Source organism: Zosterops lateralis (assembly GCF_965231275.1).
Source record: "Zosterops lateralis genome assembly, chromosome: 6".
Classification (NCBI taxonomy): Eukaryota; Metazoa; Chordata; class Aves; order Passeriformes; family Zosteropidae; genus Zosterops; species Zosterops lateralis.
The window spans coordinates 955,567-978,692 of NC_139761.1; the positions used below are offsets into that span (position 1 = coordinate 955,567).

Here is a 23,126-nt window from a genome sequence, read left to right on the forward strand (position 1 = left end):
CCATGAGCTGTTGGAACCAGGTTTTCCCAGGCCCCTCCTTTGGGCTCTTCTGCTCATGGCTCATCAACACCGTGTGAGGCACTGAGGGAGGAAAGGAAGGGAACGAAGGGAACAAGAGGAGAAACATAGAATATTTCACTCATGGCACTTTTGAACCACTGCCCTGTCGCCAGAAGGACACAAAAAGATCCCACTCAGGCCTTCAGGTTGTGAGATGAGAAAGAAGGAAATTTATTTTGGGTTTAAGGTTTAAATAGGGTTTGGACTTTGACCAGCAACTGGAGGACAAAGTTGACACCTCTCTGACCTCACTGGTCAAGCCACAAGTCCATCAATTTGTCCTTCCCACAGGAAGGAATGCATGATTTATAAAACATTATTCTTTGTTTATGTTACAATGATGAGAAACTCCAGTAGAGAAATGTAAAACATCAGAAGGCTGAAAAATCAGGGCAATGCTGCCCTGAGGAGCTGTGTCTGTCCCATCTCTGGAAATGTCCAAGGCCAGCCTGGATGAGGCTTGGAGCACCCTGGGATAGTGGAAAGGGTCCCTGATGATGATGGCAGAGGGTGAAAATTAGCATCTTTAACATCCTTTCCCATCCAAACCAGTGATTTCATGATTTCTGCAGTCCTGTGTGCTGTTTTTCATGCCACTCTTGGGGTAAATATCAAAAAATATGGAATAGTTGTGAAAAAAAAGCAGAAAGGATTAATGGAGAGCTGTAAAACTGTCTCTGAAATAAAGTTACAAGTTTTTGTGTGGGAGAAGGTGAGGAAAGAATTATGCTGAATTTATTGGCTAAATCTCAGGATGAGGATCCTGTCCAGTAGGAAAGGAGGTTTTGTAGGAGAAAGAACCATCCAGCAGCTGTAAATTAAAGCTGGATACAATGAAAGGAAACCCAAGCTTGTCCAGCAGTGCCTTATCTTTGTGTGGAATGATGAAATTCTGCTGTGGAACCTCCTGGTATCCAAACTTTGAATGGGTTTGACACCTTTTTGACATTCCCTGTGCTGAACAGAGCCATGTCTCCATAAAAATACTGATTTTTAGGCTCACAGGAAATCTGAGTTACTGTGCCTGGAGCCCATTGCACTGCAGGGGTGGAGATCAGATTCATTTAAAATAGCAAATGTTGCTTGACTTGCTCCAAAAATGATCCCAGGGATTTGCATATCCCAAAATCCCAGAGTGGTTTGGGTTGGAAGGGACCTCACAGAACAAGCCCTGGGGACAGCAGAGCCATCATTTGCTGAGGTGGACAATTAAAGTGGAACAATAAAGCAGGTAATGAGATTTGCCTGACTCCCAGTTCCCTGAGTGCTGCTCTGTGCTTTTGCAGATCTTTGATGCTTTCAAGCCTCGCCTGCACGACTCCAACAGCAAAGTGAACCAGGCTGCTCTGGAGGCCATGCACAGGATGATTCCACTGCTCAAAGACAATTTATCACCTGTCATCAACATGTTGATTCCTGCCATAGTGGACAACAACCTCAACTCCAAAAATCCAGGGATTTATACAGCTGCCACTAACGTTATCCAGGCTCTGTGTCAACACTTGGGTGAGCAATTCACTCTCTCTTTGTTTGGAACAGTTTTAATTGTGGGGATTAAGTTGTAAATTGGAAGTTTTACTCTTTCCAAGAGTTTCACAGAGTTGCTACACTGTGTAAAAATAATTGGGTTTATTCTCACCACACAGATCACCTTGATATTGCTCAGTAGTGCTTTGGTTGGTTTTCCATAGCATTTTCTTATTTACTTTTTTCCCATATTGGATTTATTTCCAGATAATTTAATTCTCCATTTAAGAATTTAACATGTTTTGCTCTTTACCTTTAGACACCTCCCTGCTCCTGCAGCCATTCTGCACAAAAGCCCAGTTCCTGAGTGGAAAAGCAAAGCAGGACCTGACAGAAAAGCTGGCTGGTAAAGTGCTGTTTTCCTTTTGCTTGTTTGCTTGCTTGGGTTCCCTTAATTAGGGAAATTAATTGCAAGGTGGAGATGGGTCTGTACCTTCCGTCTGTCTCAGGAGATTGTGCAGCTGTTGTCACATTTCAGCTCTTTAATGGAAATTGGAGCTATTGCTGACAAAACAAAGGATTAGTATTAAATAGTCAGATGGAAGATCTATAAATACTTGGAATTTATAAATATTTATAAATATATTAAGGATTTAATTTAAATTTAAATACCTCATATATTTAAATACCTCAAGGATTAACATTTATAAATACCTTAAGCATATAATAATTTTACCATGGCATTGCATTCCCTCTCCCAGTGCTCATCCCCTCGTGCTCTTGCCAGGAATCCAGGCTGGACCTTAAATCCCACCCAGTGCCAGGGCAGGGACACCTCCATGTGTTCCAAGCCTGGCCTTGGGACACTTCCAGGGATCCAGGGGCAGCCACAGCAAATCTGGGAATTCCAGCCCAGCCCTCCCAGGCAGGAATTCCTTCAGAAAGGCTGAATTTCCATGTTTAAAATGCACAAGGAATGTCTTTACGGGAAGCATGCTTGGGCCAAACATTTCCTTGGCTGCTTTTCAGAGCAGCTCTGTGTGAAATGGAACTCAGTAACACAGTGCACAGGCTGTTCTTGAAATATCCCTGAATTTATGCTGTCTGAAGGTGTTAAAGAGCCTTTAAACAGTCCCTCTCTTGCTGGGATTTTTGGAGTGGTTTGTATTATGTGTCAGAAGAGGCTGTTCTGGCAAAGAGAGAAACATTTGGTAACAAAACACTGAATTCATGCTCGAGGATCTATTCCAACCAAAATGATTCTGTGGTTTCATTGTCCAGGGAGGGAAAATATTTCATCCTATAAACACATATATATATATATATATATATATATATATATATATTTACATATTTTATATATACATATGTGCCAGGAGTTGGACTCCTGATCCTTGTAGGTCCCTTCCAGCTCAGGATATTCCATCATTCTATGATTCTGTATTTATAGTATAAGGCTGCTTTTTTTCTTAAATATCTACTGCTTATTTGTGAAATAGAGGGGAAATTGGAAATACCAGACCTTATATTGTGAGCAATAAAGGTCCTTATGAGAATCCTAACTGAAAAAAACCCGACCTAAAATCCCCTTTAGTTCTTTTAGTTTTTTGGGTGTTTTTGTTTTTTTTTTTTTTTTTTAGCTTTAATGGAAAAGTAAATGGAAAATGTAATTATCAGCAGCATTGGTGCTCCTGTGTAAACTCCTGGGAGAGGATAAAAGGAGTGGTTGTGGGAAAATCTGGTATTTTTTATGGGAGCTGATGATGTTGCAACAGTAAATTGTTGTGTGTGGCAGCAGTTTGAGGAGATGAGTTAAGTGCTTTTAAAGCTCTCTCAAAGGTGGGGATCACATCAAAATTGTAATTGAAATGAATATTTTATCCTGACCCCTGCTTGCTGCCTTGCAGAGCTGGTGCTGGAGCTGTACCTCTCTCAAATCTGGGGATCATATCTAAATTGTAATTGAAATGAGTATTTTCTCCTGGCAAAGCTGGTGCCAGAGCTGTAGTCCCCTCAAGGCTGGGGATCCCATCTAAACTGTAGTTTAAATAAATATTTTATTGCAGAGCTGGTGCCAGAGCTGTGCCCCTGTCAAAGCTGGGGATCCCATATAAACTGTAACTGAAACGATGTTTTCCCCTGGCAGAGCTGGTCCCGGAGCTGTACCCCTCTCCAAGCTGGGGATCCCATCTAAACTGTAACTGAAACGATGTTTTCCCCGGCAGAGCTGGTCCCGGAGCTGTACCCCTCTCTAAGCTGGGGATCCCGTATAAACTGTAACTGAAACGATGTTTTCCCCTGGCAGAGCTGGTGCTGGAGCTGTGCCCCTGTCAAATCTGGGGATCCCATTTAGATTATAATTGAAATGAGTGTTTTCCCCGGCAGAGCTGGTGCTGGAGCTGTACCCCTCTCCAAGCTGGGGATCCCATATAAACTATAACTGAAATGAGTGTTTTCCCCCGGCAGAGCTGGTCCTGGAGCCGTACCCCTCCCAAAGCCGGGGATCCCATATAAACTGTAACTGAAATGAATATTAAAATGAGTGTTTTCTCCTTTCAGAGCTGGTCCCGGAGCTGTACCCGCGGCGGCCGGGCGCGGTGGAGCAGAAGGTGCTGCCCGTGCTGTGGCACCTGCTGGGCGGCCCCGCTGGCGGCTCCGTGCCCGGGCCCCGCACGGCCACGGCCGGCCTGGCGCGGGCCCTGTGGGCTCAGATGGGCCCGGGGCTGCTGGCCCACGCCGCCGCGCAGCCCCCGCACATCGGCAAGAGCCTGGAGGAGCTGCTGGACACGGGGACGTAAAACAGCCGGGTGAAGCTGCGGCAGCGCCGCCGGAGCCGGGCCGGGCCTGAGGGGGAGACCTCGGAGCCGGGCCGGGCTGGGCTGGGCTGGGCTGGGCTGGGAGAGCCCCAGGACTGAGCCGGGCTGGGCTGGACCCAGAGACACCCCAGGACCGAAGCGGGACTGTGTGAGGCTGGACCGGGGCTGGCTCCCCTCAGTGTCACCAGCAGAACTCCAGCCCCTCTGTGCTTCCCTTCAGAGGCTCCAGGAGCTGTCCCTGCACTGCTCCTGGAGAACCACAGTCATATCAGCTCTGCACTTTACACAGAGAAGCAGAAGAGAATCCTGGACACAGCAACGCAGTGCTATTTGTGAACAAACATGTATTTTTGTACCCCCACAGGCAGTGGTGCAGTATTTGTTGTCTCAGGGCTGTGCAGTGGGGATAATGAACCCCGAGCCTTTTCCTTCCCCAGCTTGTGGGCTCTGGACACATTGGACACGGGACACACACACAATGGGATGTATAAATAAAGGGATTTATTTCTGTACAGGGATGTATTTCTGTAAAAGGGTGGGAGGAGTGGCTCAAGAGCTGCTCTGCATGAAGGAACCTGGTGCCAGCGGCTGAATGTGAGCCAAAGTGGGCAAGAGACACCTGGTCTGGACTGGAGCAGGAATAGTGTGACAGCAGTGACTGTCCCCTGTGCTGGCACTGCTGGGGCACCTCCAGCCCTCTGGGCTCCTGACTTTAAAAGGGACATGGAGGGGCTGGAGAGTGTCCAGGGATGGGAATGGAGCTGGGAAGGGTCTGGAGAATCCCTGAGGGAGCTGGGAAGGGGCTGAGCCTGGAGAAAAGGAGGCTCAGGGGGGACCTTGTGGCTCTGCACAAGTCCCTGCCAGGAGGGGACAGCCGGGGGGGTCGGGCTCTGCTCCCAGGGAACAGGGACAGGAGGAGAGGGAACGGCCTCAGGCTGGGCCAGGGGAGGCTCAGGGGGGACAGCAGCAGGAATTTCCCCATGGAAAGGGGGCTGAGGCCTTGGCAGTGCCCAGGGAGGTTTGGTGTGCCCATCCCTGGAGTGTCCCAGGAAGGTCGGGGTGATTTGGTTTAGTGGTTTGAGGGCTCCAGTGGCAGTGCTGGGTGAACAGAGGGACTGGGCGATTTGGAAGTGTCTTCCAACCCCAAATGATCCTGGGATGTTTCCATACGGGGCTGTATTTATTTCACTCCCTTTACTGGGCTGTACATATTCCCTTTCCCGGGCTGTATTTATTTAATTCCCTTTCCCGGGCTGTACATACTCCCGTCCCGGGCTGTATTTATTTCACTCCCTTTCCCGGGGTGTATTTGTTTTATTCCCTTTCCCGGGCTGTACATATTCCCGTCCTGGGCTGTGTTTATTTCACTCCCTTTACCGGCCTGTACATACTCCCTTTCCCGGGCTGTATTTATTTTACTTTCTTTACCGGGCTGTACATATTCCCTTTCCCGGGCTGTATTTATTTCACTCCCTTTACTGGGCTGTACTTACTCCCTTTCCCGGGCTGTATTTATTCCATTCCCGTCCCCCACTCCCTGTCCCAGCCCTCCCCCTCAGGGCCCGGCGCCATTTGGCGGGAAGGGGGCGGTGCACTGAGGGGGGCGCGCAGGCGCACGCGCAGGGGCGGCCGGGCGGGCAGGCGGGCGGTGCGCGCGCGCGCGGGGCGCAGTGCGCGTGCGCGGTGCGCGGTGCGCGAGGCCCGGGCGAGGCGGCGGCGGCGGCTGTGGCGGCCCCGGCAGGTACCGGCCCGGGGGGGAGAGCGGGGTACGGCACCGCCACGGGGCTCAGGGGAGGGAAAACGGGGCGCTCCCACACCATCCACCAGCGGCCGGGCCCAGGGATAGCCGGGGCGGGAGGCCGAGGCGGGCGGGGGCCGGGCCGGGCCGCGCGCGGGGCGCTCCGAGCGGCCGCTGTCGGCCCCGTCCTCTCCCGCGGCCTCTGCCGGGCCTGGGGTGTGCCCGAGAGGCGAGCTGTGCCCTGGGGGTGTATCCCGGTGTCCCTGCTGTATCCCCGTGTCCCCGTTTTAGCGTTGAGCGGCCGCGGGGCGGGTAACGGGCCCGGCGGGCGCCTCGCGGTCTGTGACGCGATTGCCCCGGCCGGGCCCGGAGCGGCCCCGAGAGACACGGAACGGCCTCAGGCCGGGCCAGGGGGGCTCAGGGGGGACAGCAGCAGGGATTTCCCCATGGAAAGGGCGCTCAGGCCTTGGCAGTGCCCGGGGAGGTTTGGATCCCCATCCCCGGAGGTGCCCAGGGAAGGCCCGGACGTGGCGCTGGGAGCCCCGGGCTGGCGGCGAGGCGCGGATCGGCCACAGCCGGGGCTCGATGGCCTTGAAAGGCTTTTCCACTCAGTGATTCCGTGATTCAAAGCTAATCCCGGCACAGGCGCGCTGGGCCCGGGCAGGCCCGCCCTGCCCCGGGTGGTTCCCGCAGCGCTTATCGGGGTTTGAATGTGAATGGGGCAGAGCCCAGATAAGGCTCCGCATTCCTGCCCCTCCGCACCTTCCCTGATTGTTTTCCATGAGTTCATTCACCTTTATGAGCGGCAGTTTTGTGTACGGCAGCCTTTTGCTGCTAACAGGTTGAATTATACATGTTGGCGTCAATTATTTAATACCAGTGTGTGTGTGGAGTGCCTGATACTCTGATTCACTTGTGTTGTCTGTGTGATGTCAAACCCTTTGGAATTAAAGGGAAAACCGCCAAAATTCAGGTGAAAACGCTGGAATTAAGTTTCCCTGGTGTGGCCCACCCGTGGATTTTTGTGATCTGGGCACGGCCTGTTGCATTGGCTGTTTAAACCAGGGATTTCTGTCAGATTTTGGGATATGGCAGGGAGCAGAGTGGGGAGCGTTTGGCTGGAAGAGCTGTCAGGCAGATTTAGTTTCAGTTTCAAGCCTCGTGTGCAGCTCAGGCCTTGTGTGATCCACCCGGCTTTTCCTTCTTTCCTTTTTCCCCTCCTCATCTGAGGACAGCTGGGTTTGAAGAGCTGTTTTAAATTGGAATACGACTTGTGAATAGGCTAGAGAGAGAAAACACCTGTTAAACATCAGAATAAGCTTAGGTGGTGAATTACTGCGTTTCTAAGGGTGATAGAATCCATGGGATCATTAAATGCAGCCATTCTCCCGTGCAGCCAAGGCCACCCCTGACTGCCCCGTGTCCCCAGGTGCCACGGGCTGTAAATCCCCCCTGAGATGGGGATTCCAGCCCTGCCCTGGGCAGCCCTTTTCCTGGAGAAATTTCCCCAGTGTCCAACATGAACCTCTCCTGGTGCAACCTGAAGCTGTTTCCTCTCGTCCCATCACTGTTACATTAAATTTCAGAGCTGTAAAAAGCCTTTAAACTAATTTTTCTCATACTGGGGCTGCAGTTTGTGTCAGTCCCTCCTCTCACCCCTTGATTTTAGAACCTGCCCAAGGTACCCTCTGAGGTGCAGCAGCCTTTGAGTGATTCACAGCTCTGCCTGTTGCACTGCCAAAGGCACAGTGATATTTAATGTACAACTTCATGTTACAAATGATGGTTTTTTCTCAAAATCAGAGTGTCCCAGAATGGTTTGGGTTGGAAGATGTTTCAAAGCCTTTTCAGTTCCACTCCCTGTCATGAGCAGGGACACCTTTCACTAACCCAGGCTGCCCAATGATGGAGAACAGAAATCCTTTAAAAAGCAGTTTTTAGAAAACTTGCAGGGTAGACCACGTGGACTGTTGAACATTGTGCCAAAGTTCCCTGGCTTGGTGAGCTCTGGGGAAAACATCAACTGTTGTCCCAGGAGTTGGAGCTGCTGAAGATAAGGGAGAGAGATTTTTCCTTTCTGGCAAGAACTTCACCCCAGAATGGGGTGGTGTCTTATCCATGTCCTTGTTGAAGTGAAAGCAGTGGTCTGGGTTTTGTCTCTTCAGGTTTCTTCTTTCATTTTTAAATGACTTCTTTTTTCATTTTTAGATCCCAGATTTCTGCTTTCATTTTTAAATCCTAAATGCATTTGCCACCTGCTCCGAGGAGTACAGGAGGAACCAGGAGTGGAGTGCGGGGTGTGAGGGTGGCAGTCCAGCCCTGCCTTCATCCCAGCTGGGCTGAGCTGGGCGCTGTTGTGTCCTGCAGGGTGGATTCCCCGGGATCTCTGAGGGGCTGGAGGAGGCTGAGCTCAGGGCCTGCTCTGGGAGGGCAGGCGGGATCAGGCGGGGCTGGTGGCGCCCGGCCAGGTCAGGCTGGCCTGGAGCTGGCACAGCAGGGCAGGGCTGGGCAGTGCCTCTTGGCAGGGACATCACAGCAGCACTGGGAGGAAGCAGGAGTCTGTCCTGGGGGCCAGGAGGGAACTGGCACTGGCTGTGGGGGAGTGAGGGGCTGCAGTGAGGGGCAGCCAGAGCCCTCCAGTGCTGCTGGGTGTGTTTGGACATCGCTAATGGGGGCTGAGTTAGTGCTGACAGTAATTCTTGTCTTTGCTTTAGCCTGCTGCCGAGGGCACATTTTAACACCTGTTTATTTCACAAAGAATTTACTGGCTTGTACTAAGTAGGAAAGTTAAATGAATTTAAGAACATGGGTCCATGGTGGCCTTGGCACTGCTGGAGTAACTTGGAGCTGATGGCCTCAGACAGCTTTTCCAGCCTGAATGTTTCTATGGAATTTGAATAATTCTTTATCTAGAATAAAGTTCCACTGGACTCCTACAGGAAAACTGTAATGAATCAGTTTTATACCTAGGCAGCTCCCTGTGATAGTTTGTTAGAAGCCCACAATTACTTTTATGTGCTGATGTGAAAACCTACGAGCGCAGTTAATAGTTTTTATAGCTGAACAAGGCTGATGAGCGAGGCAGATGTAATCAGGGTTGTGGTGAAATACAGGGATGCCTGGAGCACCTGGGACGCTCTGAGCTGCTGACTCACAGCCAGGCTGTGCCACAGGGACACTGGGTGCTGCTGTCCCCACAGGGACACTGGGTGCTGCTGTCCCCACAGGGACACTGGGTGCTGCTGTCCCCACGGGAGCCCTGGGTGCTGCAGTCCCCACAGGGACACTGACACCTCTGTCCCCACGGGAGCCCTGGGTGCTGCAGTCCCCACAGGGACACTGGGTGCTGCAGTCCCCACAGGGACACTGGGTGCTGCTGTCCCCACAGGAGCCCTGGGTGCTGCTGTCCCCACAGGGACACTGGGTGCTGCTGTCCCCACAGGAGCCCTGGGTGCTGCCGTCCCCACAGGGACACTGGGTGCTGCTGTCCCCACAGGAGCCCTGGGTGCTGCTGTCCCCACAGGGACACTGGGTGCTGCTGTCCCCACAGGGACACTGGGTGCTGCTGTCCCCACGGGAGCCCTGGGTGCTGCTGTCCCCACGGGAGCTCTGAACACTCCTGTCCCCACAGGGGCACTGACACCTCTGTCCCCACGGGAGCCCTGCTGTCCCCGCAGGGCACTGACACCTTTGTCCCCCCAGCAGCCCTGCTGTCCCCCGAGCAGCCCTGACAGCTGTGTCTCCGCAGGAGCCCTGACAGCTCTGTTCCCCCAGGAGCCCTTACACCTCTGTCCCCACAGGAGCACTGACAGCTCTGTCCCCCCAGGAGCCCTGCTGTCCCCCCAGCAGCCCTTACACCTCTGTCCCCACAGGGGCACTGACAGCTCTGTCCCCCCAGGAGCCCTGCTGTCCCCACAGCAGCCCTTACACCTCTGTCCCCGCAGGGCAGTGACAGCTGTGTCCCCGCAGGAGCCCTGCTGTCCCCACAGCAGCCCTTACACCTCTGTCCCCGCAGGGCAGTGACAGCTGTGTCCCCGCAGGAGCCAGGCGCACAGCGGTGCCATGGAGAACGCGGAGAGCACGGAGGAGGAGCAGCCCACAGTGGGCAGTGAGGGCGCGGAGCCCGGCGCCCAGAGCGCGCCCGAGGAGCAGCACATGGACTTCAGCACCGAGATCATGAGTGTCACCGAGATGGAGCAGTCCCCGGACAGCTCCCCCGACCTGCACGAGGACACCACGCAGGAGAGCGAAATCCCGAACATTGAGAGCTTACAGACCACAGATATCGAGGCTGACTTCCCTCCGGATTTTGACAAGTTTTGGAAAGTAGTGGAGGACAATCCGCAGGATTTCACAGGATGGGTTTATCTGCTGCAGTACGTAGAGCAGGAGGTGAGTACCTGCCCCTTTCTCCTCAGTCTCTCTGAGATAAATGAACAAAGAAAACCAAAGTCCTGGAATTCCGGTGGCAAATGTAGAATGGATCTCAGGCAGTCACAGATTCTGATTTAAGGCCGTTGTCCTTGCCACTGTTGTCACTTAATCATAAAATACCAGGGTGGTTTGGGTTGGAAGTGACCTTAAAAAGCTCATCCAGGGACACCTTCCAGTAGCCCAGGTTGTCAATGTCAAAATAACACCAGGCGTTAATAATTGCATTTAAAATCACCTGAAGCTGTTGCTGAGGGAAGCCCTGACCGTGCCCTCTGTGTGCTCCCCACAGAACCACTTGCCAGCCGCCAGGAAAGCCTTTGACAGGTTTTTCTCACACTACCCCTACTGCTATGGGTACTGGAAGAAATACGCGGACCTGGAGAAGCGCCACGACAACGTCAAGCAGTCAGACGAGGTACGTAGGGCCCGGGGCCAGCGCTGCCACCAGTCCCAAAGCCACCAATGACTGTCCCACTGCGAGTCATTGGGCTGCCAGTGCCTGCCCTGCACGGCCAGGGCTCGAGGGACGTGTTTGCACGTGTCACAGCTGTGGCATTTGGAGCTAATGTTCTCTCTCTTTGTTGGCAGGTGCGTTAAACCTCTACAGTTTGTCAAGCTTTGCAGTGCAAGCCTCTGTATTACACTGCAGCTTAACAAGTAGGGCAGGGCTTTTCTGTCACTTCCATTTATTACTCATTTTCAAAACAATATAGTTGGTTTGCTGGTCACAATTGCTCCATCTTATTGCATTTTTGGTCAGACGCTGTCAATGATGCTCTAATGGGTCTGTGCCCTATGGTCTGTACCCCAAAGCCTGCCCACACAACCTGGTCAGAATGCAGGGACCGCTGCGCTTTGAAGATCAAGACTCTGCACGTGGAGATCAGAACATTGCCATGTTCTATCCAACCTCCACCCGAATGGTAATGGTAGATTATTTAAACAAAATTCCAGTAATTAGTATTTCTAAGGTTCACCGGATAACACAGTGTTGCCTCTCTCTTAGGACCCCATTAAGGATTTGAAGTACAGTTCATGTTCTCTTCATAGGTCTATCGCCGAGGGCTTCAGGCAATTCCTCTTAGTGTTGATCTTTGGATACATTATATAAACTTCCTAAAAGAGACCTTGGACCCTGCTGATCCAGAAACTAACAGTACCATCCGGGGGTGAGTTGGGAGCAGCCTGGTGTCCATACACACCACTGGGATCAGGTTATTGTGTTTGTAAGACAAGGAGCAAATTCATAACAGCCTGGTGTCACTTCAAGGATTTTAAAACTAAGATGATGGAGCCAAATTCCGTAAGAAGGAGGAGACAAGTGTGGTACAAGGGACAGAAGTTGTGCCTTGAGAGCTTCAGACTGGATGTTAAGAAATACTTACTGCAGTATTTGGAATCTTGGAATTTAATTCCTTGAGGTTTCCAGGATGTGTTTCCATGACTAAGGTTTCCAGGTTTCCATGACTAAGATGTGTCTGCTCACTGTGGCTGGCAGTGAACCTGGTTAAAGGCTTGGACTAGAGTTTGATCAGAAGGCTTAATTGAGCTGGAATTGAATCTGAATCAAGCTGGAGAATTGCTGCACAGCTTTTGGGTGTTATATTGCTGCACTGGTGGGTTTGGAGTCTGTACAGGACGGAAGTGGTAAAGGTCGTGTATTTTCATAATATCTTGTGTTCCTGCCAGTGGCTTTTGCTGTTGCTTTATTTGTTCTGTTGTGGAAGTGCTGGAGGAAAAAAATGAGTGTGAACTTTCAGCGGCTCTAGACACCTTGCTGCACATATCTGGAAAACACTTTGAAGAATGTAAATAATTAATATAAGTCTAGTTTCAAACAAATGAGGATGCTGATAACCTTTAATAGGAGCCAGGACTTTCCTTCCTTGTTCTATCGTGGCGTGCAGAAACCAGTGTAAAACCATTTCCTTTTCCAGAGCCTATGAACACGCAGTGCTGGCTGCTGGGACAGATTTCCGTTCTGACAGACTCTGGGAAATGTATATAAACTGGGAAAATGACCAGGGAAACCTAAGGGAAGTGACATCCATCTATGACCGAATCCTGGGCATCCCAACACAGCTCTACAGCCATCACTTCCAGAGGTAAAATCACTTCCAGGGAGTTAATGCCATGGGAGAGCTGGAAACACTCAGCACAAAACTCTAAACAATTTTGTAGTTGTTTGTTCACATCCTCAGGCAGTTGTGGACTGATTGTTGTAAAGTACCAATGCACGTTTGAGGAATTTGGTTTTAGGTCAGTTCAGAGGTTTTGTTGTGGAATAAGGACAGGCCTGAGTGGGGAAGAAGAGAGGATGTCTTTGAGAAATCACAATGAGCCGTTTTGGACTTTGGAGCTCATGCAATGCCCATGTGTGGGGAAGCACCAATTTAACTGACTAAAGAGGAATATCCTGGTTCAGTTTCAGATAGTAGAATTGTGCACTGATAGAGAGACTTGAGCAGCAACTTCAGTTAAATTGCACACAATCTTCCCCATAACTTCCACAGATCTCTGGGTGTGGGAAACATTTCCTGTATAACAGATTTTGTCCTTTGCCATCTCTTTTTCCATGGCAAGGGCTGTGTCAGCCTGCCACGCTGCCCTTTGACACAAGCCCCTGTGGGTGCTGGTAGCACTCAGTGTCACTCAGGAGCGATGGAGCAGAGCAGAACCCCCTGGGATTTACAGCTGTGCCCTGTTGGGCAGCACTGCACCATGAAACAAGCCCTCAGCAGTGCCTCTTTTGTGGCTGTTGTCAGGTTTAAAGAGCACATCCAGAACAACCTGCCCCGAGACTTCCTGACCACGGAGCAGTTTGTGCAGCTGCGCCAGGAGCTGGCGGCCGCCAGCGGGCACAGCGGGGAGGACGGGGACGAGCTGCCCTGCGGCACCGAGGACATCACCGACCCCGCCAAGGTACCGCCTGGGCTGGGCACAGAGTATCCCCCTGGCCTTCCCTGGAGCTGGGGTGGGCACAGAGTATTGCCCCTGCCCTTCCCTGGGGCTGGAGTGGGCACAGAGTATCCCCCTGGCCTTCCCTGGAGCTGGGGTGGGCACAGAGTATCCCCCTGGCCTTCCCTGGAGCTGGGGCGGGCACAGAGTATCCCCCTGGCCTTCCCTGGGGCTGTGCCCAGAGAGCTCTTGAGGGCATCACCGACCCCACCAAGGTACATGCTGGGGTGGGCACAGAATATCCCCCCTGGCCTTCCCTGGTATCCTGGGGCTGTGCCCAGAGAGCTCTGAGGGTCACTGAGGCATTGCATGGGGTGGGCACAGAGCACCATCCCTGGCCTTCCCTGGGGCTGGGACAGGGCTTGTACTGCAGCCACATCAGCTGTGCCCAGAGAGCTCTGAGGGCATCAGTGACCCTACCAAGGCATTACGTAGGATGGGCACAGAGCACCACCCCTGGCCTTCTCTGCGTCTGGAGCAGGGTTTCCACTGCAGCCAGCTCAGTCTACTGGAGCTGGGCTGTGCCCAGAGAGTTTTGAGGGTCACCAAGGTCCCTGCACAGACTGGGCACAGAGCAGCACCCCTGGCCTTCCCTGGGTTTGGGGCAGGGCTTCCACTGCAGCCACATCAGCTGTGCCCAGAGAGCTCCTCCACATCAGTGCCCTGCAGCACTGAGGACATCACTGACCCCACCAAGGCACCTGCATGGGCTGGGCACTGGCACCCTGCCCTTCTCTGGGGCAGGGGTTCCATTTCAGCCACTTGGGCTGTGCCCAGAGAGCTCCTGCACATCACTGCCCTGTGGCTTGTGTGGTACCAGGACCAGCCCCTTCTAGTGCTGGCAGAGGTGTTAAAGAAATGAGTTAGAAGATGAAAGAAGTTGGTACAAAACCTTAGGAGCAAGCAGTAATTATTGCAGGTCAGCAGGCTGGGATCTGTGCTCTAAGAAAGCTCCTCATCAGCAGTGGCCTGGGCAGGTTCAGACTGTTACAGGCCTGGGAAAGCCTGGAGCTGTCCAAAGGAGTTGCTGATGGTGAAAACACAGACACGCTGAAACCAAGCCTGACTTGGGTCCTAATCCACCCTTAATCTCCAGTCAGCTTTAGCACAGGATAAAAACCAGTTCAGCTGCGTGTGCTCAGGGCAAGGCTCCACCAGTGCCCCAGCCCTTCCCTGGTGCTCAGGGAGAATCCATGCACAGTTACAAAGGTGATACCACGTCTGCCTGTGTTAAATTTTCTAACATTCTGTTGTAGCTGATCACTGAGATAGAGAACATGAGGCACAGAATCATTGAGATCCACCAGGAGATATTTAACCACAACGAGCATGAAGTCAGTAAGAGGTGGACGTTTGAGGAAGCGGTAAGTGGGTTTTGTGTGAGGCAGCACGAGCAGCTGGTGTGGGAACAGCACTGGGAGCTGGGAATTCTGTCAAACAGCCTTAATTTAAACTTGAACAGACACTCAGAGCTGGAACAGTTTCATTTCTCTGCCGTTTTTCTTGTGAAGAGGCACCTGGTGATGTAAAGATCTCAGAGCAGTGTTTGGAGAGAGGCAAAGTGCTGTAATGTTTGCTAAGCCAGTGAGTCCTGAGAGTTAGTGCTGCTCATGCCCTGGGGTGGTGCAAAGGCATGAGGGGATGCAGGGGATTCCCTTTGCAAGGTAAGCCTGTGCTCAGAGGAGAATGAAATTCCTGTGGGTTTATATTTTAACATTACACACTTAATCATGTAAATTTTGTTTTGGACCTCCTGTGTATAACTTATTGAAAATAATTAATAATTTGATCACTGCAAATGCACAGCTTTTGCTGTAGAGTTAAGTTTGATTCCATTTGAAAAAACAATGGGAGGTTTTCATTCTCAGTCTTTATATTTTCCTTCCTGGCAAACACGGTCTTTATTTTAATTAACTTCTTACTCTAAAGAGTCCATTGTGTTAGGTTTTCAGACTCTTCAGTGGGCTGGGTGATGTCAGAGCTGGTGGGTGATTTTGTGCCCTGGGCCAGGAGCTCAGCAGCAGAGTGGGAGCCTTTGGCAGTGAGCTCTGCCCCAGTGACTCCTGGCAGGAGGGAGCAGAGTGCCCCACATTCCTCAGGCTGCTCATCTGTGGGACTGGGGAGAGCACTGGAACTGTGGGCATTGGGCAGGGAAGGTGTAGGAAACTGAGATTTCCCTTGTGGGCACAAAGTGCTCTGGTTGTTACCAGCAGTGTGTGCTCTGAGCACCAGGACATGCAGAGCTCAGCGTGTCTGTAAAGGACACAGTGAGGAGGGTGGGCACAGATCCCACCCAGGGGCTGGGGATTGCTCAGGGCTGTTTCCAGCAGCAATGGGACAAAATGGCCACAAAATGTTGGGTTCCACACCAAAGATCAGTGAGGAGCATCAAGGGGAGGATTGGCTTTAAATTCCAGGTGGCTTTGAAGAATTGGATTCTCCTTAATTACTGTAAGTTCTTCATCCATTTGTATGGGTTTGGATCTGAGAGGAAGTTGCAGCACAATAATCAAATGCACTTAAAGATGGAGACCAAAAGCAAAAGATCTCTGGCAGGATGGCAGACAAAGCAATTTCAATTTAAACAGAGCAATGTTTAATTTTCTGTGCTGAGCTCTGTCCCACCCAGCCCCTCTTGCAGCCATCAGTAACAACACGCTGGTGCTAAATTCATAATGTATAACCAGATTGATGTTAATATTTGATAGGGAGTCCAGTTCAGTGCTCTGTCTCTCCTTGTGATGATTCTCAGCCAAATTCTGGGTTAAATTTGTGTGCTGGGTGTCCCACAGTGAACACTCCACTCATGTGGATGGATGTGGGCAATGTCCAGTGTGTCCATAATGTCACTGACACTGGGCTGCCTTGGGTCCTCCCTCAGCATCTCTAAACAAACACCTCCACTCCTAAAGCTCTCCAGGAAAGGAGGTTTTTAGCCTGGAATGTCACTGCAGGAAATCCCTTGATCCATAACCCTGGATTGAGTAGATGGGGAGCCACTGATGACTGAAATGGCAGGAATTGAGTGTTGCTTGTGTGGCTGTTGATTGTTTGACCCCCACCTTGGTGGTGTGTTTGTAATCACCAGTTGCATCCTGTGACTCTTGCAGATCAAGAGGCCTTACTTTCATGTAAAACCTCTGGAGAAAATTCAGCTGAAAAACTGGAAAGAGTACTTAGAGTTTGAGATAGAGAATGGCACTCACGAGCGAGTCGTGGTCCTCTTTGAGAGATGTGTCATTTCATGTGCCCTCTATGAGGACTTCTGGATCAAGGTAAGGGAGGCACTCCCGGCTCTGCTGGTGCACACCTTGACCTGGTGACTAACCCTTGTACCCTGTGGAACGTTGTTCATCTATAACTATATCTGTTGCATTAGGAGATGGTCTGCTTGCAACCAGATTTGACTGCTGCATTTGCCAACTGCGTTGCCTCTCTACGTCCTTCCTTACAGAAACTAGTCTAGTGGTTCCATAAAGGTGCTGAATGGGTTTAAACAAAAGAATTTTATCGTTCTGGCATGTTCTTGGAGGCAAATACAAGCTTTAACCTGCCTGGTCTCTGCTCTGTTTCCAACCCTAGTATGCCAAATACATGGAGAACCACAGCATCGAGGGCGTGAGGCACGTGTACAGCAGGGCCTGCACCATCCACCTGCCCAAGAAGCCCATGGTGCACATGCTGTGGGCAGCCTTCGAGGAGCAGCAGGGTAAGGGCAGCCCTGCCTCTCTTGGGGGGCTCTGCTGGGGGGCTCTGGGATCTGCCCTGTTGTGAAAAAAGGGTTTCAGTCTCTTAGGAAAATGTATAAGTTTGATAAAAATAAAAATAGACAATTTAGGAGACAGAAAAGTATCCCAGCTGAGGGTGCCTCACCAGAAAAGCACACCTTTACTCTTCCAAATTCTGTGTTTTAAGGATCTCTGTGTTCCATATTCAATATTCAAACATTCTCTTTGGGTTTGATCTGTTTCAATCCCCCCCAATCATTTTATCTGGTAGATCCATCTGTGGGTGGCTCCACTCCCTCTGCTGACATGGGGCTCATCAATTCTTCTCCTGAGCTTTTTGGTTCTTTTCCTTTGGGTCACAAACAGAAAGTCAGCAGCCTTTATGCAGGAATGCAAGGGGACTTTGTGTGTCTTCTGCTTTGGTCAGTTTAGATGGTACAAAGAGAAATGAACCCAGTCTTTTTACTGTTAACACTATGGGACAATCAGAAAATACACAATTATCACCTTTCTAAACTCTAATTATAAAAAATAATACAGTACAATTATACCTATAGTATTCATTTCAATATTTGTGAAAAACCAGCTTTTTAATACGCTAAAGTGTTGCAAGAGGACACAAAATGAACTACACTCACCTGTCAGGATGTGAGATGAGAAAGAAGGGAAGTTTATTTGGGGATCTCAACTTACATAGTCTTATGAATTTGGTCAAGGACTGGGGGATAAGAGTAACATCCCTCTGACCCCAGTGGTCAACTCAGAAATCCATGAATTTGTCCTTCCCCCCAGAAAGGAATGTATGTTTACAAAACACCAGTCTTTGTCACAATGCCTGAAAAAGCTCCAATAGCAATATAAACCACCAGAGAAAGCTGAAAAATCCCAACAGCACTTAAAACACGTCCCTGGTGCTGTTTCAGGCAACATAGATGAAGCCAGAAGGATCCTGAAGACGTTTGAGGAGTGTATCCTGGGGCTGGCCATGATCCGCCTGCGCAGGGTGAGCCTGGAGCGCCGCCACGGCAACATGGAGGAGGCCGAGCAGCTGCTGGAAGACGCTGTCAGGAATGCCAAGTCCATCAGTGAGGCCTCCTTCTATGCCATCAAACTCGCCAGGCACCTCTTCAAAGTGCAGAAAAACCTGCCAAAGGCAAGAAAAGTGCTGTCAGAAGCCATAGAACTGGACAAAGTATGTGTTCCCTCTTGGCTGTATTAACCCAAAAAAACTCAAAGCACCCCGGTGTCTTTCTTTCTGAAGGGTTTTGTGAAACGTGGCAACAGTGATGATTTGAGTTGTAACTGGATGTAATGTCTCATTACTGCATGGAGACAACAGTCCCTCTAAACTGATGTTGCCAAGGCCCCAGCTTGGGAATCTGGAAGAATTTGGGGAATCTGGAAGAGTTTGCACCCTTTTCCCATCAGAAGCACAATGTGCTTTGCACCTTTATTTTAATTTTTAGGATCTTAAATGTTCTGGGTGTGTTCAGTGTTACTGGTGTGGGCAGTACTCGGTGGTTTGGTGTCAGCACAGGAATATCTGGCACTCAGATGCTGCCAGCAAAGTGCAGCACCTGTGTTTGTGGTGTCAGTCACTTGTGGTCTGTTTGTGCAACAAGCCAGCTCAGGGAGAGAGGAAAATCCCTTTATTGCCTGTCGTTGTGTGTGTTTATGGGGTGAATTGTGGTGTGTAACAGTCAAAGTTAAACAGCTGCTGTGAGGGCCAGCTGTGCACCTCCTAATGCCTCTTTTGCACAGGAAAACACCAAACTGTACCTGAACCTGCTGGAGATGGAGTACAGTGGTGACCTCAAGCAGAACGAGGAGAACATCCTGAGCTGCTTTGACAAGGCTGTCCATGGGGCCTTGTCCATCAAAATGAGGATCACATTCTCACAGAGAAAAGTGGAATTCCTGGAAGATTTTGGGTCTGATGTGAACAAGTAAGATGTCCTGGGGGCAGCGACCACACTGGGAGAGTGCTGGGAAAAGGGTGGGGTCAGTGGCTTCTCTAAAATCATTTCCTTTGTGCCATCAGCTCTTTGTAAGGAGCAGCTGCTTTTCTAAACCAACCTCCTGGTGTTAATCAGGAATAGATTTATAAACAGGAATCTCTTTTCAGATAATTGGCCCTTAACAGCTCCCTGAGCAGAGCTTTGCTGCCTGCCAGTTTTTCCTGTTGGTTTCCCCTTGTTAAGCCCTGGGAGGGGAGATGTCCCCAAGGGATGGGACAGGCCTGGGACACAGCTGTCCTTTGGGGCTCTGCTCCCTGGGAGCTGCTGCTTCTTTCCAAAACTGCACTGCTTGGATTTTTCAGTGCTCAGCACTGTTAACAGCTCCATTTATGTGGGAGCATTCACCAGAAATGCAAGTTCTTCATTCAATGCTACAATAATTTTTGCCTCTTAATTGTCTGTTGTTTTTATTTACGTTTTGCAGCTAAATAACCCGGAAGGATTAATGACAAGTCAGTTTTTCTGCTTTGTGTGTTTTTAACAATAGCTGTCCTTAAATTCTGCTGCCTCTGCAGGGCAGCCAGTCAGGGCAGGTTTGGGATCTGAGACAGACCAAACACAAGGAATTCTGCAGGTCCCAAATAATCCCAGAGCACAGAATGAGTATGAGGAGCTCTTTTCACCCAGAGCACACTGTCAGAGCTGCAGGTTTTGTGAGATGCTGCAGATGAAGGGATATTTCAGTATTTGTGGGACTTTTAGCCAGGACTCTCCTGTGCTGCATTGACCACTCTTGTTCTTCCCTGCTGGATGGGCAGAGGCTGGAGGAGCTGCTTTGGGATCAGGATAATTTCCAGTGTTTAAATATTGATTCCCACATCTCTGTGCTGCTGTGTGTGACATCACCAGCAGGCTCTGCAGAAGCAGCTGAATCACAAACCACTTCTAGAAAACTTTATAAAGGAGCTCAATAAAAACTGCATCAGGTTGTGAGGGAAGTTGGGAAGTGGAACTGTTGTGAACGGAAATGAATTAGCTTTCCCCTCCTGGTGGTGGGGAAATGAAAAATCATTAAACTTTACTAAACTGCAGTTTGGTGCATTGTTAGAGCTTGCAGTAGGCATTGCTGAGGTGTTTCAAACACTGCCAAGGCTTGACTGGTGTCTCTCCCCAGGCTCCTGGATGCCTACGACGAGCACCAGGCGCTGCTGAAGGAGCAGGAGACGCTGAAGCGGCGGGCGGAGAACGGGTACGGGCTGGGGCAGCCCTGGGGCTTCTCTGCTCTGTCACTGCGGGTCTTTGTCAGCTTAGAGCTGACTGGTGTGAGGGCAGAGTCACTTCATTTTAGTCCTTTAAAGTGTGATCTAAATAGAGCTGTGCTGCCTTAGGTACTCACTGAATTGTTTGCCTTGGAAGGGACCTTAAAGCCCTAAAACCTGCCATGGGCTGGGACACCTTCCATAGGCTGCCCAGAGCTCCATCCGTCCTTGGGGATGAATGGATGCTTCCAGGGATGAAAATGTTTGTGGAAAATAAGTTTCCAAAAACATATTGGCCACTTTCAGGGATGAAAACATTTTTTGGAAAATAAGTTTACAAAAATATATGGGACACTTTCATGGATGAAAATGTTTTTTGGAAATAAGTTTCCAAAAACATATTGGTCACTTGCAGAAATAAAAACATTTTTGGAAAATAAGTTTACAAAAATATATGGGATACTTTCATAAATGAAAACATTTTTGGAACGTATGTTTCCAAAAATATATTGGGCACTTGCAGGGATGAAAATATTTTTGGAAACTAAGTTTTTAAGTTGTTGAGTTTTTGAGTTGAGCCAAACAGTGCTGGTACAATAACTCCCTCTCTAAGCAGGAACGTGCCTTTGCTGTCTCATTCTGGGCAGCAGCTTTAAACCCGGCCTGTTGTGAAGCACAACACAGAGTGTCCTTCCCTATCCATCCCTCACCCAGCTGAGCAGAGTTTAGTTTGGCCCAGCATATCCAGGACAAGGCTGTGTTCCCTCAGCCTGGCCCAGCATTCCCAGGACGGGGCTGTGTTCCCCAGCACTCCCAGACCAAAGCTGTGTTCCCCAGCATTCCCAGGACAGGGCTGTGTCCCCAGCACTCCCAGGACAGGGCTGTGTCCCCAGCACTCCCAGAACAATGGTCTGTGTGTTCCCCCAGCTCGGAGGAGCCGGACGAGAAGAAGCTGCTGACGGAGGAGGCGGGCCTGGCAGCGGCGCAGCTGATGGACGGGGACATGCAGGTGAACCAGGCCGCCTACAACTACAACGCCTGGTACCAGGTACGGGCTGCAAAGGCCACTCCTGCTGACACAGCTCAGCTCCTGGGGCTGCTTGATCCCTGCTGGGAGTGCTCCAGGAGTGTCGTGTTCCCCTGTGGGGCAGGGAGGGGTTTGGTGGCTGTCCTGTCACACGGGGCTGTGTGGAAATGTTTTGCCCCTTTGCTGTGTGTCTGGAGAGTGATTGTCTCCAGGCAGGAATTCCTGGAGTGCCCTGGAATGGGTTCTGCTGGTACACAGCAAAATCAGCTTGTCCTCTGGGGCTCTTCCTCCTGCAGGGCTTTTTAGCTTGGGATAGAATTGTGGAGGCTGGAAAAGCCCTCTGAGCCCATCCTGACCCATGGCCCTACTGCCACTTCCACGTGTTCTTTGGAACATGGAATCCATGGAAATTCTGAAGTGGTTTTATGGAAAGTGTTGTTTAGATTGTGCAGAGCCCCCAGAGCTGAGAGAGCAGTGGCACAGCTGGGGCACGAGCCCTGCTCTGGGATTGCCTGCAGCCAGGTCGGGAATCCTTTCCAAAGTCAGGCAGTGGGAGGAATCTCATCCAGCACAGCCTGTCCAGTGCCAGGCCAGGAGAAACACCCTGAGTTCCACACCCAGCACTGCTGGCTGGAGCTGGGCCAGGGAGGGTCAGGATGGAGAGCAGGGAAAGGGTGGAACAAGCCCTGGAAAAGCTCCCCAGGGAATGGGCACAGAGCTCCAGGAGCCTTTGGACAGCCCTGCCAGGGATGCCCAGGGGGGGATTGTTGGGGGCTCTGGGATGATCCCTGTGGGTCCCTCCAGCTCAGGATGTTTTGGTTCTGTGACTTTGTGATGAGGATCCCTCCTGTGGCAGCACAGTCCCTCCAGCCCTGCTGCCTTTCCCTGCCTTTCCCAGAGGGAATGGCACCATTCCTGCCCCAGGGGGGCTGTGCTGGGCACAGGGGGAGCTGTGTGGGCTCCAGGGGCAGCAGGGACATCCTGCCTGATGCTGCTGCTGTGTTTGGTTCCAGTACAACTACCAGAACGCCTGGAATTACGGACAGTATTACCACACAACCTGATCACCGGAGGGAGTGGAGTTCACTGTGCTGCAGTTTCAACGAAGATGGAATTAAAAAAAAAAAAAAAATTATATTTTTCTAATTTTGGGCTGTGAAGGAACTGTTGTGCCACCTGCTTTTGGTCCTCTGCATGTGAACCGAGCTGCTGCTCACAGGATTTGTGTGAAGCAAGATTCGTGTGCTGGTAACTGATAAATGGTCTCTGTACAATTCTCATTTACCATAAATGAATTTTTTAATTCCCTGCACTAATTTATGGAGTGTCAGAAGAATCCTCGTCGGTCTCATGATTCCATAAGTGAGTGGGTGAAGCTGTGGGGGTTTGGGCTGGAGCCAAGGCTTGTCCTGCTCCCAGCCAACTGTTCCAGCCGTGTTGGGATTGGGGGCCTTGGCAGAGCTGCCACACGGCTTCTGTAGCCTGGGAGGGGACAGGGATTAAACCACCTTCGTTCTTTTTTAAAAGCACAAAACTGTGTTTGGGATGAGTTTTGTATTTAGAGTTTTTCATGTACACGGTGTGAGCAAAACTTTTTTTCATTTTGATCAAAGTGATCATTCCCATTTTTGTAATAAAAGCGAGGAATTCAGTAGTGCTCTGAGCTTTCTTGGACTGCCTC

The 23,126-nt window shown here is 50.7% G+C and overlaps 2 protein-coding genes across 5 annotated transcripts in view; both read left to right on the plus strand.

Annotated features, from left to right (window-relative positions):
• Positions 1 to 4,336, plus strand: part of TOGARAM1 (TOG array regulator of axonemal microtubules 1) — a 32,453-nt gene extending 28,117 nt beyond the window's left edge. The window contains exons 19-21 of one of the 2 annotated variants that reach the window (XM_083863867.1): positions 1,347 to 1,566; positions 1,847 to 1,933; positions 4,087 to 4,336. In XM_083863867.1, the coding sequence (XP_083719993.1) occupies positions 1,347 to 1,566; positions 1,847 to 1,933; positions 4,087 to 4,325 (546 nt within the window). In that variant the 3' untranslated portion in view covers positions 4,326 to 4,336. Of the gene's footprint in view, positions 1 to 1,346; positions 1,567 to 1,846; positions 1,934 to 3,673; positions 3,748 to 4,086 lie in introns of those variants that run through there. The other variant, XM_083863868.1, reaches the window with a different exon arrangement.
• Positions 4,337 to 6,032: 1,696 nt separating this feature from the next.
• PRPF39 (pre-mRNA processing factor 39) lies at positions 6,033 to 23,096 on the plus strand. 3 transcript variants are annotated; one of them, XM_083863869.1, is made up of 14 exons: positions 6,033 to 6,084; positions 10,122 to 10,473; positions 10,805 to 10,930; positions 11,566 to 11,684; positions 12,453 to 12,620; positions 13,281 to 13,437; positions 14,730 to 14,837; positions 16,584 to 16,748; positions 17,056 to 17,182; positions 18,125 to 18,393; positions 18,963 to 19,147; positions 20,334 to 20,408; positions 21,346 to 21,466; positions 22,459 to 23,096. In XM_083863869.1, the coding sequence occupies exons 2-14, from the start codon at positions 10,144 to 10,146 to the stop codon at positions 22,507 to 22,509; spliced, it is 2,001 nt and encodes a 666-aa protein (XP_083719995.1). In that variant the 5' UTR covers positions 6,033 to 6,084; positions 10,122 to 10,143; the 3' UTR covers positions 22,510 to 23,096. The 3 variants fall into 3 exon arrangements, with proteins under 3 accessions (XP_083719995.1, XP_083719997.1, XP_083719996.1); XM_083863871.1 differs by lacking the exons at positions 6,033 to 6,084; positions 10,122 to 10,473 and adding an exon at positions 11,276 to 11,438 and having other exon boundaries at positions 10,820 to 10,930; XM_083863870.1 differs by lacking the exons at positions 6,033 to 6,084; positions 10,122 to 10,473; positions 10,805 to 10,930 and adding exons at positions 10,982 to 11,172; positions 11,276 to 11,438.
• Positions 23,097 to 23,126: the final 30 nt, after the last annotated feature.

Coding starts and splice junctions, on each gene's coding strand:
- PRPF39 (XM_083863869.1), top strand. CDS start 10,144: ATGGAGAACGCGGAGAGCACGGAGGAGGAGCAGCCCACAGTGGGCAGT. Junction 18,394..18,962: donor AAGCCATAGAACTGGACAAA/GTATGTGTTCCC, acceptor TCTTTTGCACAG/GAAAACACCAAACTGTACCT. Junction 21,467..22,458: donor ACTACAACGCCTGGTACCAG/GTACGGGCTGCA, acceptor GTTTGGTTCCAG/TACAACTACCAGAACGCCTG.